A 14630-nucleotide genomic window follows, 5' to 3' on the forward strand; every position below is an offset into this window, starting at 1 on the left:
AGATTGATTTTGAGAGGGGGTGGGGGGGGGTTGGTCTACCTCTTTTGGTTGATGATTTAGTCAAATGTTGCTTGACACCAGGGTCCATCTCCAAATTCACATCAATTTAAGGTGTAATATTCCTTTTATCTGCTCAACCTATACATGCAGATATGACTATTTCTCTGTTGTCCTCCTATAGAGAAAAGGTATATTCATTGCTTTTTTTCTAAGAATGATGTAATGCTTCAGTTAAACAGTTGAGTCTGACCTGGGTGTTTAACCATGCCATGAGATCACATGATGATGCTCTCTCTCTTTCTGTCCTCGTCTCTGTCCATCTGTCACTGCTGCTGTGTTTGTGTGTGTTTCACTTTGTAATGACAAGAATCACATCTGTCCTGCATGTACTGATATCTGTGTTAATACAGAATTACACACACACACACACACACACACACACACACACACACACACACACACACACACACACACACACACACACACACACACACACACACACACACACACATATGAATGAGTTTCCTCCTGCTGTGGTGTAGCTCTGTATGGATGTGCTGGTTGTGTGTTTGTGATCTTGGACAGGATTGATTGTTTATGGACTTTCATGTGTTAGTTACACCTGCTGTGTTTGCTCTTGGTGGTTACATACGGTCCTGTTGTTCTCTCCAGAACAGGCCACCAGCAGTACAGGGGTCAACCCACAATGGCCAGCCCACACCCTGCATGACCCCTGCCTTGATGAGCGCTCCCTGGGTGAGAGAGGGGAGGAAGGGGCTCGTTTTTTTTTTGTTTTTTTTCCCCCACCCCATTCCAGTTTCATACAGAGTCATCCCGTCGATCAACCACATGACGACACATTCTAGAATCTCATTGTATTTGTGTCATCGCAGTATTAATGACAGGATATTAGGAGTCGTGATTCATTTCTCAGTTTTCACCACTCATGCAATCAGAAGATAAAAGGAGAATTTGACTTGTGATTCATTCAGTTTTGACTCCATCCTGTTTCAGCAGGTCACACCAGTATTTAGAACCATTACTGACCATCTCTACCACTGTACTTACATTGTCCTCTGAAGGCCATTATCATTAAACAGTACTGTACCATTTAGACATATCAACAGTGGATTTACATGCTTATATAATCTGGTGTTGTTGCCTAACTGTGAAGTTGTGTATTGGCAGGAATTATGAACTAAAAGTGTCCCTCACACCCAAACTGAGACAGATGTGTCATTTCATTTAACTTTTATGAAGGGAAATTTCTCTTCATATTCATTTTAAATGTAAATTATTAATAGGTATATAATAGGTAATTATAGTGTGGAATATGTTTTCATATGTGCTGTAATGCTTGTGTACATTATATTAAATGTAAATGTACCAACTCAGTGTACAGGGGTAGACACAACATCAGAGACATGTTACAATCTGATTTAAACTTCAAAAGTGTATTATTTAAAACTTTATTGACACTGACAGTGTTTATTTAACTCCAAAATCTTTCAGGCCACAGCTTATATTTGACGCAACATGCAAAATACAAAACAATAAACCAATTAAAACCAACCAATTAAAAATAAGCTAGTGGAACTTTTAGCTTTGTAGTGTAAATCTAGTTTCCTCGAGGTGTCTTATAGTTCTGCCATGTTGTTTCTACATTATCAATGTCATTCATTGTTTGTCAAATAAAAATACAAATGTAATTAAAAACATCATTTTTCAATAATCAGTATATGTTACAATTATGTCACCTTCAAACTGATGGATATGACTTTGTCTATATAATGTAGCAGTTTATATACAGTTCTCTGACAACACTAACACAGTCTGTATTTTAATCTCATCTCTTCTGTCAATCTCCTCTTTTTCCTCTTTCTCTGTTTCCTTCTCATCTCTCAGCAGTACCATTACCAAGAGGATGACTCACCACCTCTTGACCAGGGATTCCCGCGGCTCACCAACGAGGTGCGCGCCCCTGAGCTTGTGCACGTATCCGAGAAGAACCTGTCTGAGATCGAGAATGTGCACGGCTACGTGTCCCATTCCCACATCTCTCCTCTGAAGGTCAGCACCGCGACCTCTCTCTGTCATCCCCTCTGTGGGTTTTTACACCCAGCATAGGAACCATGATTTTCATCCCTGATTCAGCTCCATAAAAGACTTACCTTCATGGCCTCCTCTCAGTCTATTCCCCTGCTTTGTTTGTCTTTGTAGTTCAAATCTGATCGCAGTCACTACTATTCAGTAGTGTACATTTTATATAAAATCATACTACTTTTTCTGTTCACTGGCTTTGTGTATGTAACACAAGAAGGTGAGTAGGCAGTAGATTCATACAACATGTGCATTCTGCTGCTGTGAGATATGAATTATACAAAGCAGTTTCCTTCTTTTCTAATTCTCCCCTTTATTTTCCCTGATGTGCTTTACTTTAATGTGCTGATCCACACAAACACAAATTGGTGGCAATAATCTGGCTGTCAGTTTGTTCTAATTTACTTGTGTATAATTAGAGGAGAAAATGATTAAATACCCTTTTCACACCCCTCTCTCACTCATTCCCCCCCCCCCCCCCCCCCCCCCCCCCCCCCCCCCCCCTGCATTGTCCTGATTCATGCAGTGCCAGTGTGTGTCCTGACCTGGACTCCAGCCTCTAACATCCCAGTGCCTCTGTCTGCCCACAAAACAGCATGCCTACATGTAGAATATAAAGTTTGAGATGAAGACATTGTAGCTGTGATGAGAGGTGTCGGGTACATAGAACAGGCTTCTTTGAATTAATTTTCACATTGTTAAATAACCAGAATCAAAATCTATTTTTGTGTGAATGATCAGATGGTGTTTCAGCTGGCAGATGAAGTTTGTTGTTTGGTGGTTGTTTGTGTTGAGGTGTTAGCCAGCAGAGGGCAGTGTTGGAAATGAAGAGAAGCTGTAGTGTGACAGCAATTCAGCTCAGGCAGTGTTTAAGATCCTCAGCAAACTACTCTCTCTTTAACTGAACAGAGAATTTAAAGGATGATTTAAGTAGTAGTAAGATTGTGATTCAAAGTTACTAATACAACAATCTTTGCCTTTTCAGTTTGACATTTTTTGCACTAATGTTATCAAATTTAGTGATGACCCGTTATAGACATGCACCTGTTATTCTGGAATGAAAATATCATAAGGTATCATTGTTGTCAGTTGAACAGAGGATGTGATATGCATCAGAAGTCTTCCTAATGGAACATTTGAATGTAACTATTGTGGTCAAAAGTGACTCTTTCTCCTTAAATATAGAAAATAGAGAAATGATCTCTAACACTTTACTTCAAGTCCTCTTATCTAACATTTACAATAGAATAGACTTTACTGTCATCGCACAAGAAGTACAATGAAATCTGCTGTGCTGTGCCTGAGTATTTAAAAAAGAAAGAAAATAGACTAATAAATACACAAACACACTTGTACATATTGTTTTTTATATTATATATATATATATATTTTTTAAACAATTATGTAAAAATAGCTTGAACAGAGTGTTGCACAAGTTGTCCCATTATTGCACAAATTATTGAATGTATAAACAATATATTAGCAGTTATTGACTAGTTCATAACACACTACAGCTATAAGCAGATATATGTGCAACTATAACTCCTCCTGTGGGCAACCATAAATAAATACTGGTAATATCAGCAGCTAATACATGACAATAATACACAGTTGTCCTCATAAGATAAGTTATAAGTGTTAACAAGTACATGAATAAACACTAAGGGATGTCTATAAATCTGCTTCTAACTACAGTATAGACTATTATAAGTGCTAATATGCTGCTTTAAATGTTAAATAAGAGGACTTAGACTTATCTCAGTACCTTCTTGAAGAGCTTCAGAGAGAACTTTTATTGGCTATAATCCATGAGCACTGAGAATCGGCTCTGAATGCTACAAATGAAATGTGATTGGTGAGAACCTCATTGATTGGACATTGTGGCTCATGATGTAGTGAAGACATTTGGCACAATCCCAATAGTCAGGAGCTGTGTACACTAGTTCTTTCTGTTCAGTGTCATAAAGCAGTGCAGCATCCATGACACTGACCCACTGTTCAACATTATAAAATAGAGGTAATAAGCAGCAGAGGCATGCCAAATATCTCACTGATGCCCTCCTTTATGTATGATCTTCATTTTAACATCTCAAAGTTAATGTGCTTATTATTTATGGAAATGTAACACACAGCTGAGTTAGGGCTCAAACTACCTTCAAACAACCTTTGGGTCAATTATGTTGCGCTGTAGATTTTCATCTTTAGGTGCCGGTGAGAAAAAATGCCAATGAGCAGGTGGGAACAGATGTGCTGTCTCTGCACCTGTATGGGTGTTGATTATCTGCAGGGAAATGTTACAGTACAGTTTGCAAAATTCCTGAAGTGTTGACAGATGAGAGTGATTCAGTAAATGTAGCTGTCAGTTTATTGGTTGTTTCAAATCTTATATTCTTCTTCTTCTTCTTCTTCTTCTTCTTCTTCTTCTTCTTCTTCTTCTTCTTCTTCTTCTTCTTCTTCTTCTTCTTCTTCTTCTTCTTCTTCTTCTTCTTCTTCTTCTTCTTCTTCTTCTTCTTCTTCTTCTTCTTCTTCTTCTTCTTCTTCTTCTTCTTGCTGTAGGAATCAGTTTGAGTGTGATTGGTAAATGGTTCAGCTGGTCTGTGATGGGAATATCTCCCACTGGGTGAGAGGCTCTTCCTCATTGAAAGAATTAATGCAGGAAGCCAGAGTGATCCACTCCCCCTCATCCTCATCCAATTTTTACTCCTTTGAACATTTTTCCCTCCTCTTTCCACTCAACACATGACTGGGTAAACCATTACTAATGCTTTTTTATCCTGATGCATTAGGCTCCCTTCCTCCTCCTCTCTCTCTCTCTCCTCTCTCTCTCTCTCTCTCTCTCTCTCTCTCTCTCCTCTCTCTCTCTCTCTCTCTCTCTCTCTCTCTCTCTCTCTCTCTCTCTCTCTCTCTCTCTCTCTCTCTCTCTCTCTCTCTCTCTCTCTCTATTACCCAAGTATACTGGCTAGTGATCTTGTCTTTCATTTCTTACCTGCAGCCTGCACTGGTTACCCGTTTTGATCTTGCATACCCGGGTGTGACCACAGCAAACTACATGGCAAGTTTTATTTTATTTGATTTTGATTTCACGTCTGGGGGGCGATCTTCATCCCCTCTACTTTTTGGTATGATTTGAAACTCTCCCCTCATTTCTGGGTCCTTGTACCCAGAAGATTGATGCCCCCCTTGATGTTGCATGGACTTTGTTTTGGTGTTGTCTTCAATCTATTGTCTGAAGAAGCAGTCTTTCTTTTTCTTGTGGGTCGCTGCCCTTTATTTGTCATACCTGCACTTTGTTATAACCCCCCCCCATGTGTGTTTGCGATCCATTTGCTTGCTAGCAAATCTGATGTGCTTGTGGTGTTACTGTGATTTGGTGTTAATCTGTCTCTGTTAATAATCATGTATCTATTGTTATGTGATTATAACCTACACCTGAATAATACATCAACACATACAGGGTCATATTTAGATGGAAAGGTTCCTGTTACCAGCAACATGCTCTGCTGGGTACTGGTGTGTTTTAACTAGGGGTGTCACGATCTCGGTATCGATCGAAATGACCTCACAATCTCGACCTTCGAAATCAACGGAGGAATCAAGGATGTAGCCACGCCCCCAAAGTCACGTCCAGCAGCGAGTCAACATTACCTCCTCTAACCTGAACCTGCAGCCGGTTAAAATACACCATGGCAACCGCTGATAGAGGACACACATCAACCAAACTCCAACTGGTTGTCGGTCCAATGGGGGGGGTGGGGGGAGATTGGTCTAATAAGCAGCAGATTCCAGGAGATTGTATATAAGCAATAACTAGCGCTGTAGGAGTATTGGTAGCACCATAGATGCTACTGTTAGGATACAGTTAGGACACTGTTAGGACAGTTAACACATTCAGGGATGTTTATGGACATTAAGCTGTTTTAATTTAGTTTTTGTTTTATTGTGAACTTGAATATCATCTAATATGAAGAGTGAACACTGCAGTTACTAAAGGGTCACTACATGATTCTTTTGTTTACAGTAAGTTTCTAAGTGACTGCTGAAACAAGTTATTGTTACATTATATTGCTAATAAATTATTTCATTTTGACAGTAAGGCCTTAGTGTGGTACATTGCAAACAACTAATGGAGATTATATCACTCATGATTAGTCTAAAAATGGCATCTGTGCTAAAAGGACCCAAAAAAAGGGGATTGAGAATCGAATCAAATCGTGACCTTAAAATCGAAATAAAACCGAATCGAGGATTTGGAGAATCGTGACACCCCTAATTCAACTGATTATTAATAAAGAATCATAAAAATGTTTAACTGAATATAGTGCAGGTGCAAAATGTCAATTTTGAAAGGAGAGCAGGTTCTACATAATGAATGTGGTGCCTCCGTTTGGTCAAGGAATCTCAAGGTCAGTGACTGAGAAGAAGAGAAGTGAGGCCCATTAATAATTGGATTTAAAAAGTTCCAAAAGCAGAGTGTGTTGCATAAAGGACACGAGTCATCGCTGTAATAGTAAGTGGAGGAAATGGTCAAAAAGTTGCAGCAGATAGAAGATGCACCGACTGATTGTCTCTTCCTACTTTTGTTAAAGTAACTGCAATAATGATGATATTTGAGAGTGTGTTTCTGACTCCTGTGATGTGTTGCATCAGCCGAGATAAAATGTCCATCAGAAACATCCTCACTGTGCAATGTGGTTGTATTTGATGAATAGGAGATGATTTTGTTCAGGTTTATCTCTTCCCCAGGACATACAAACTTAATTAAAAGCTCCATAACTCTGATTTATTTAAGCACAGTTGATGAGACGCTGTGAGATTTATTGCTCAGTTTTACTTTACAGGAAAACCTTTGGAGAGGAAGCTTTAGAGGACAAATCTGTGAGCCAGACAGGTGGACTGCAGGTTTTAGTTTTCATAAGTAAGTCATTTGGATTTAAAAGGATCTGTTTAAAACCCAGCACACACTCAATAGATTCATCTGATTTGAAACCTGAAATAACTACTTTCAGAATCTTGGTGAATTTCTGCACAATCAGTTGTCATCTATGCTCATGACGCCTGATCAATCACCATATCGATCATCAGTCCAGCTGCCAGACGGTTCTTCTTCTCGCAAGTCAGAAATGTTGTTCAGGTGTCTGTAGTTCAAGCGGTCCTATTTCCCACTTGGCTGCTGTCAAAAGATTCATCTTAAACTGTAGTGAGCTTGGTTTAATATTACCGGGTATATCTGACATGTTGTGTTTAAAGACCTGCTGTCATGTAAAACTGAACTTCACAGCAGAACAGACAGATTACATTTTCCGCATCTTCCAGCCATCTGTGACTCCAGATTTCTCTGTGTGTTCACAGTAGAGATGCTGTCAGCTCTCTCCTCTGTCTGCGTTGTTGAGGATGGAGTCGTCTTGTCTGGGTAAACTTGACTGGATTTGTCAGTGGACTAACGGACAGAGGTCCACTGCTTACGTTCAGTGTGAGCTTATGTTGTGGCTGATCAGCTGATTCGTACAGTGTGAGAATAAAATTGCAGGTTCTGGCTGTGCTGAAAGGAAGATAACAGTCTTTCACAATTGTTAACACATTTTCTAAATCTTTGGCTCATAAAAATTGTTGTGTTTTGTACCAGCAAAAAACACACTGATACACACAAAGTACTACAAATATCTTATTAGTAGGTCAGTGTTACACTATAGCTGGATTTGAAAGATTGTTACAATAATATATATCTACTCTATAAATCTGCATACACACAAGCAATGCAGTAAAAAAACAATCAGTGTTGTATTTTGGAACCCTACATACTACATTTGTGACAGGTAAATTAATTAACCCTTACATACTGTTCATATTCTGACCTGGCTTAGGTATAATTATGTATATAAATGTATTTTGCGTTCATATTTTCTTTTGGTTTGACACTATTCGTTTATGGTGTAAAAATACATTCACAATCACATTTTGTCTTATTTGTTCATTTATTGAAAATGAAGGATGCAACATTTGAATGGTAGCTGCAATAAAAATAAATCATTTGGAAATATTTTCATTTTTGTAGATTGTTAGCCCCTTTAGGAGAAGTTATGAAATGTCAGGCTTAAAGAAGTTATTTAGGGTGTTTGTATTGCTTTTAAAATGTCAAAATGGGTCAAATTTGACCCAAACAGTATGTTACTTTTTTTTTTTTTTTTTTTTTTTAAGTAGAGTTTTGAAAACCCTCTAAACACAAAGCGACAAACACAAATGTAAAATTTAGAAAGGAAAGAACTAGGCTGCTTCCTGCCTCCTACTTAAGTCTGACCACATCTGCATCACCAGCGATGGGCTGAACTCTCTGTCCAGTCTCACTCATACTAAATGCATAGTGGAGCACATGGTCAACCAATGTGGCCCTGATCTCATCTGAGTCCTTCCTCATCTGACTCACTCCTCATCCTCCAGCTCTTGCCTCACCATTCACCCCCATTTTCCTCCAAAACAGGAGAAGACATCTGTGGCCTTTTTACAGTACCTAAGCTCTTATATCCAAGTGAATAATGAAGCAGCTAGTGTGAAGAGTGGCTGTTGCTGATTGGTAAATAAAGCGTGGCATTTTGATTGGCTTGGCTTTCCAAAGAAACACAAGAGATTTTCTTTTAGAACATTGTGACTAATGTAGAGAAGAATGTGAAGTGTTTAACAAAACGGTGTGATTGAGAGATGAAAACTGAGTGTAAAGCAGAAACTGTGCGTGCACTTTTGCAGACTTGGTTCAGGGATTTGGAACATGAGTTTCCACTTTCAGTGACTATTTTTCGAGTTCCAATTTCAGTGTTTAAACAGTTGTGTAAAACTGTAAAACTTGTAGAGCTACATGATCCATAAAAGTGCCGTCTGCCCAGGTTTAGTTTATATTTCACCCACGGTCTGTGCCTTCCTGCACATAAACGCTTGTTTCAGTTTCATACATTGTAATCATTTTAACAAATAAGTTGAATAATAAATCGATAAATCAGTTATAGAAAATAATTGTAAAGTATATCATTTCAACATACTCACACCTTTACATCTGCTTAGATAACTGCTGGCTGTCTCTGGGTGTAATTTGCAGGTGAGTTGTTTCCCTCGTGGTTGTAGAGGAAGACCTGACTCAACCCTTAATGTGAGTGTGGGAGAGACAGAGCGAGGGGGGACAAGTGTGTGAGTGCGTGCGTGCGTGTGTGCGTGTGCAGGAGTCATGAACAGGACTGTGAATTCTGTGCTCAGCCTATTTGTTTCCTCTCAGCCTTTGGGACTTTTGAATGAAAAATTGCTTTAATACAGCCTGTGTAATTGTAAAGGCAGCAGGGAGGTAAGAATTATGGTTTGTCTATGAGCAGAGGAAGTGTAACCCCCTCCCCTACCTCGCTGGCCAAATCAAGCACCACAGATTGGAAAGTGACTCCGAAAAGACATTATTGATTCTAACTGGTGCGTGGCTTATCGATCGCCAGTCTGTTTTCATGGTAATAACAGCTTGTAAAAACACATGCATTTTTTTTGGCAGCAATTGCTTCTCTCAGGCAGGGTGAAGTTTAGGAGTAATAAACAGTTTAATGAAAGCAGAAGCAGCAGTTTGTGCTCGGTTTGGATTAACAATACTGTCAGAGTGAAAAATGTTATCCCATGGGGAAAAGATGACTTCCTGTAATCCAGTGCCTGTTCTCATAATTCCTTCCCCCTCTCTCCTCATCTACTCAATGGGAGGCCCTGATTGCCTCGTGAAAGCGCTCAGATTAGCTGAGAATGACTTTTCAAGCCACTGAGTGTTAGTGGGGCTGTGGAAAACAACAGGGCCACCAGCAGCGTGATGATGAGGGTAGGAGAATCATGTTCAGTCAAAACCTGCACACATGCACTTCATGATGGTAGCGTGTGGAGCTGGTTAACAGAAAGACTCTTTTTTATGTACTCAAAGCAAGTTTATGTCTTAGGTTAAATTTCTACTTCAACTTCAACTTTATTTATATAGCACTTTAAACACAACATACTTGATCCGAAGTGCTTCAAACAGAGGAAAAAATAAAAAGCACAAAGAAAAAAAAAGAAATCAAAATGATGATAAAAAATGACACCAACATCAGTAATAAAAATAGATGGTCATAAAGCACATAGTGACATTTAGACACAGTTAAAAGCTAGGAAGTAAAAGTCACTGTTGAGGTTTTTCTTGAAGGTTTCAATGGTGAGAGAGAAACAAATGAGGAGAGAAGGAGAATACCACAGTGTTAGAGCAACAATAGATAAGTGTTTCATCATATACTGGAGTAAAGGTTAGTAGTTCATTGTGAATCTGATGTGTTTATTTATGTTTTCTGGTGTCACAACTATAACTAGATCTTATTTTACTATTAGCTAACTTGGGAGTGGATGAACTTTCTGATAGATTAGGAACAACCTCGTGTTATGTACATGTTCCCATGGTTACCAAATGATTTGCATGCATCAGGACCATCAGATGGATTTAATAGTCTTTCATTGATGCTAAAATCACATATCTACTATCATGGTGGGGTCTGTGTACTTTCACACTTTCACTTCCACAAATGAACCACACCAGTTCAGTCAGACTGTGGTTTTTTAGTCCTTACTGGAGTTTGATTGACAACTTTGACAGCAGACTAAAGCAACGGCACTGAACACTCAAACACACCAGAGTTTGTTTGAAATGAATCAAACAGCTTAGGAACACATTATGATTTTAAAGAAGTCTACACTGAAACATGATATATGTGCATTTATCAGTCTGCTTAAGTGCAGTAAACAAATGTTAAATCTAAAAGTGTACTTCACTAATGCATCTTGACAATGTTTTTTATGCATATAGAAGTTCAGTGGATTTTGATGGCGAGGCACTTTATTTTTTCAGACATGTGTTACCTCCCAGCTGAAAATCATATCATATAATGTATCATACTCACATCATATCTGGGGGGAGATCATGGAGTTGAGGTGCTGCTCCTTTGCATTAAAAGAAGCCAGCTAAGGTGTTTTAGACACCTTGTTAGGATGTCTCCTGGATGCCTCCCTGTGGAGGTGTTCCGGACATGTCCAACTAGTAAGAGACTCAGGAACAGACCCAGAACACACTGGAGGGATTGAATATCTCTCCTGGCCTGGGAACGGCTTGGGATCCCACAGGAGGAGCTGGAGGGCATTGCTGAGAAGAAGGAGTTTCCTTACTCAGTCTGATGCCACCGTGACCCGGTCCTGGATAAGTGCTGGAGAAAGAATGGATGGATGAAAATCATGTCAGAGTGAAAAAGATGGTGATGAATGTAGTTGCTAGGCTGCATGAGGCAAAACAAATGTGTAAGTGACTAATGCCCTTGAAACTATTTGATTATTATGAGGACGGAATGATGTGACAATCAAGCAACCATCACCATCACTGTGAATCTACTTTCAGAAAACTTTCATAGGATTCCAGCTCTAGGAATACATAGAGAACATGTTCTATATGAGGAGGTAGATAGTGTTTTATCTTCCTGCTTCTTTATGGATTTATTTCTTGTTTGTTGACACTGAACCAGTGTTCCTGGCACTAAGTCAATAGGAGAGGCTGCACTGCAGGTTGGCTTTTTGAGAGATGCCTTTGTTATTGAGTTTTTTTTGTGGCTGTTGTTTGTTTTGTTTTTGTCTTTTTTTTTTCTTCTTCCCCAAATTCAGGTTTGGTATCTGCACCTGTATAAAGGATGGTACTGCACGGCACAGGCAGATGTTCATTCACATATTTGCCCTGAGCTCTCTGCTACTCTGAATTCCACATCCAGTGTAGCACAGAGTGCAATAGAAGAGCTCTGTGAAAAAACAAAAGAACATTCAAGCTTTCAGCTCAGGCATCTGTTCATTATTCACCTTCACCTTGTGATTCAGGAATCTAAAAAGATATTTTACTAGTTTGTGAGTAGATTTACTGCATATAAAAAAAAACTTTGTTTATTGCATTTTTTAAGAGATAAACATACAGAAACACTTACATAACAATTGGTATTGATATTGATTGATATCTTCAACAACCTTGAAGCCAAAACAAAGTTTACACAAGTATGTAATGTCATTATTTCCCCATGACTAATACATAACTGCAGCCCAGCTCAACAACACCAACAACGTCATTGTCTAATTAGTGCCTGGCTGCTCAACACAAATAATGACTGTATGCTGAACTGAGGACTGAGATGCAAACATCAGGATGTTTTTTTCAAGTAGGAATGGTAACATTATTCTCAACCTGTCTCCTGTCAGTCGTCAACATTCTGCAGAACTGACTCTGGTGAAAAAGCAAGACGCGATAGAGCTAGCAGTTATACAGTACAGTACAGTTATACAGTACAGTACAGTTATACAGTACAGTACAGTTATACAGTACAGTACAGTTATACAGTACAGTACAGTTATACAGTGCAACTTATTTTAAACTGACAGAGCATCAAGTCCCTTACTTTCAAATGTCAGTTTTTCAGATTGTTTTGCATTAGCTGAACTGAGATCATATTATTTTAATGTCTAATAATAAAATGTGCTGTTCGTCCTGTAAATGCAGCAGTTTATATAGTTTATACCATTCATAGTGCAGTAATATTAAGGGGCGAGGGTACTTTCCATTAAGGCAATGGAAAACTTGCTCAGAGTTTTACAGACAGACCCCACCATGGCTGAGATGGGCAAGATTTGGGTGAAGGAGCTTCACTCCTAAAATTATCTAAATTATCATCTAAAGGTTACACGGAAAAATTCCATTCATCGTAGCAAATGCATGAATATTCATTACTCAGTTGATATAACAGCACTTCTCTGTCTCTTTAATTGGGTCAGAGGAACTGTCTAGACTTCCAGTCATCAAAGAGATTCCTTAAAATGTCTTCTTCTTCTACAGATATACTCTTATCAAAGTGTCCATCTGCCTCGGCCACATTTGGACAGTTCTTGAAAATCTGTCTCTCTACTTTTTATTGGACAGAAGGGAGAAATGTTGAAACTTGACTCATTTTATAACATGACTAACAAATACCCTCAGAATTGTTTCATAGTCTTGTCTCTAACCCCAAATGTCTCTCTCAGTGGTGACAGGGGATGACAAATTAAAGGTTTTTGGAGCAAGAAACAATGTTGAACATACACGATTGGAACAGTATTATAGTATAGTTGTGTGCAGTAGTGATAATGCTTTCTTTCTTTTGGATGGTGCACTCTTGATGGAGCGCCTCCTTGCGTGCGCATTCACAGATGGCCTTTGTAATGGTGTGTGTGCTCTTCATGACCCTCTGCGGGTGTTCAGAATGCCTTTCTCTTCTCTCTGTCTGCTTTCAGAGTGGAGATCATTTCATAAGTAAGACAAGAAAGAAGTGTGGAAACACAAGGAGTCAAAATGTCATGCGAAGTGTCACTGACCTCTTCTACCGATGGTCTTGTTCACCATCAGACCCAGATAGAACATAATGGCGCACTGCAAATAACCCCGAAACCCATCCTGCCATCTCTGTGAAAGACTTGGTGCTCGTTGTCTACACTCAGACACCGGCGGGATCCTCCAAAATTGATTTGCTCTTAGTGGCTTTCTGTAAGAGGTCAATTTTGTGCACTTTAGCCATTTTCTCTTAAAATTGTTTTTTCTCCTTCGCTGATGGAAAAACCATCTGTGAACAGGAATTAAAGGTGGCGACAACAATTGAAGAATAAGAAGTGAGATTTATTGAGGAGCTCATTTAATATTGTCATCAGAGAACATCTTGGGCGAAAAAAATAGGGCAGCATTTAAAAGAGGTCAGCTCTTAAACAGAGAGAAGGGGAAATGGAAAAGCTTTAAACAGAAACAGCCATTAGTATTTACAAAGTGCTGCCATAGCTTCTCAAATCATGAGATGGAGGCTGACTGAAGCTGAAGGCTGCTTCTAAGCACCATGTGGGACATGATGGATGTGTGCAAATGCTATTTATTCATTTAGACTTTTGAAGACAATTTTTAGTCAAAGCAGCTGCATTTGTACCAATCTGACATTCAGGTATGACATCCAAAAAATCACCAATGACCTCCATGAATATTTAATTATCTTTAGTTTGGTATGTTTAATTGCTCCTATAGATATTTGGGATTAGTAGGACCTGATAAGTACAAAAACTAAGCATCGTCTTTGAACAGGAAGTAGTTTTTGAAAAAAAAAAAGTCCTCATATGGGTTTATTTTATTGTATAACATTTAATTAATCAGTTTATAAAACTATATATTTCCTTACATTTACACCTTCCATTTGCACGATAATAAAGTCCCAACGTCCTCAAAAGAGTACTTTCATCCTGATTAGTAGTGTCTTAGCGTGTTGCTATTTCTAAAATTAGTCCCATGTTTATGGTATACCAAACTACAAACATTATTAAGCATAAATAAACACGTTTCAACCTTAACATTTGATAAGGTTTTGTACCTGGTGCACTTTTGTCTAGGGATCAGCTGTTGATTGACTTGGCCAAGATGCCTGTCATCTGTTTTTACACTGTATTGTGCTTTTGCTGCCACT

The 14630-nt window shown here is 38.8% G+C and overlaps 1 protein-coding gene across 1 annotated transcript in view; it reads left to right on the forward strand.

The window, feature by feature from the left end:
• dlg2 (discs, large homolog 2 (Drosophila)) overlaps positions 1-14630 on the forward strand; it is a 112956-nt gene that overhangs the window by 9650 nt on the left and 88676 nt on the right. Inside the window, exon 2 of the mRNA XM_062433568.1 lies at positions 1909-2070. Within this exon, the coding sequence (XP_062289552.1) occupies positions 1909-2070 (162 nt within the window). The remainder of the gene's footprint in view (positions 1-1908; positions 2071-14630) is intronic.

Source organism: Scomber scombrus, chromosome 14 (assembly GCF_963691925.1).
Source record: "Scomber scombrus chromosome 14, fScoSco1.1, whole genome shotgun sequence".
NCBI classification, from domain to species: Eukaryota; Metazoa; Chordata; class Actinopteri; order Scombriformes; family Scombridae; genus Scomber; species Scomber scombrus.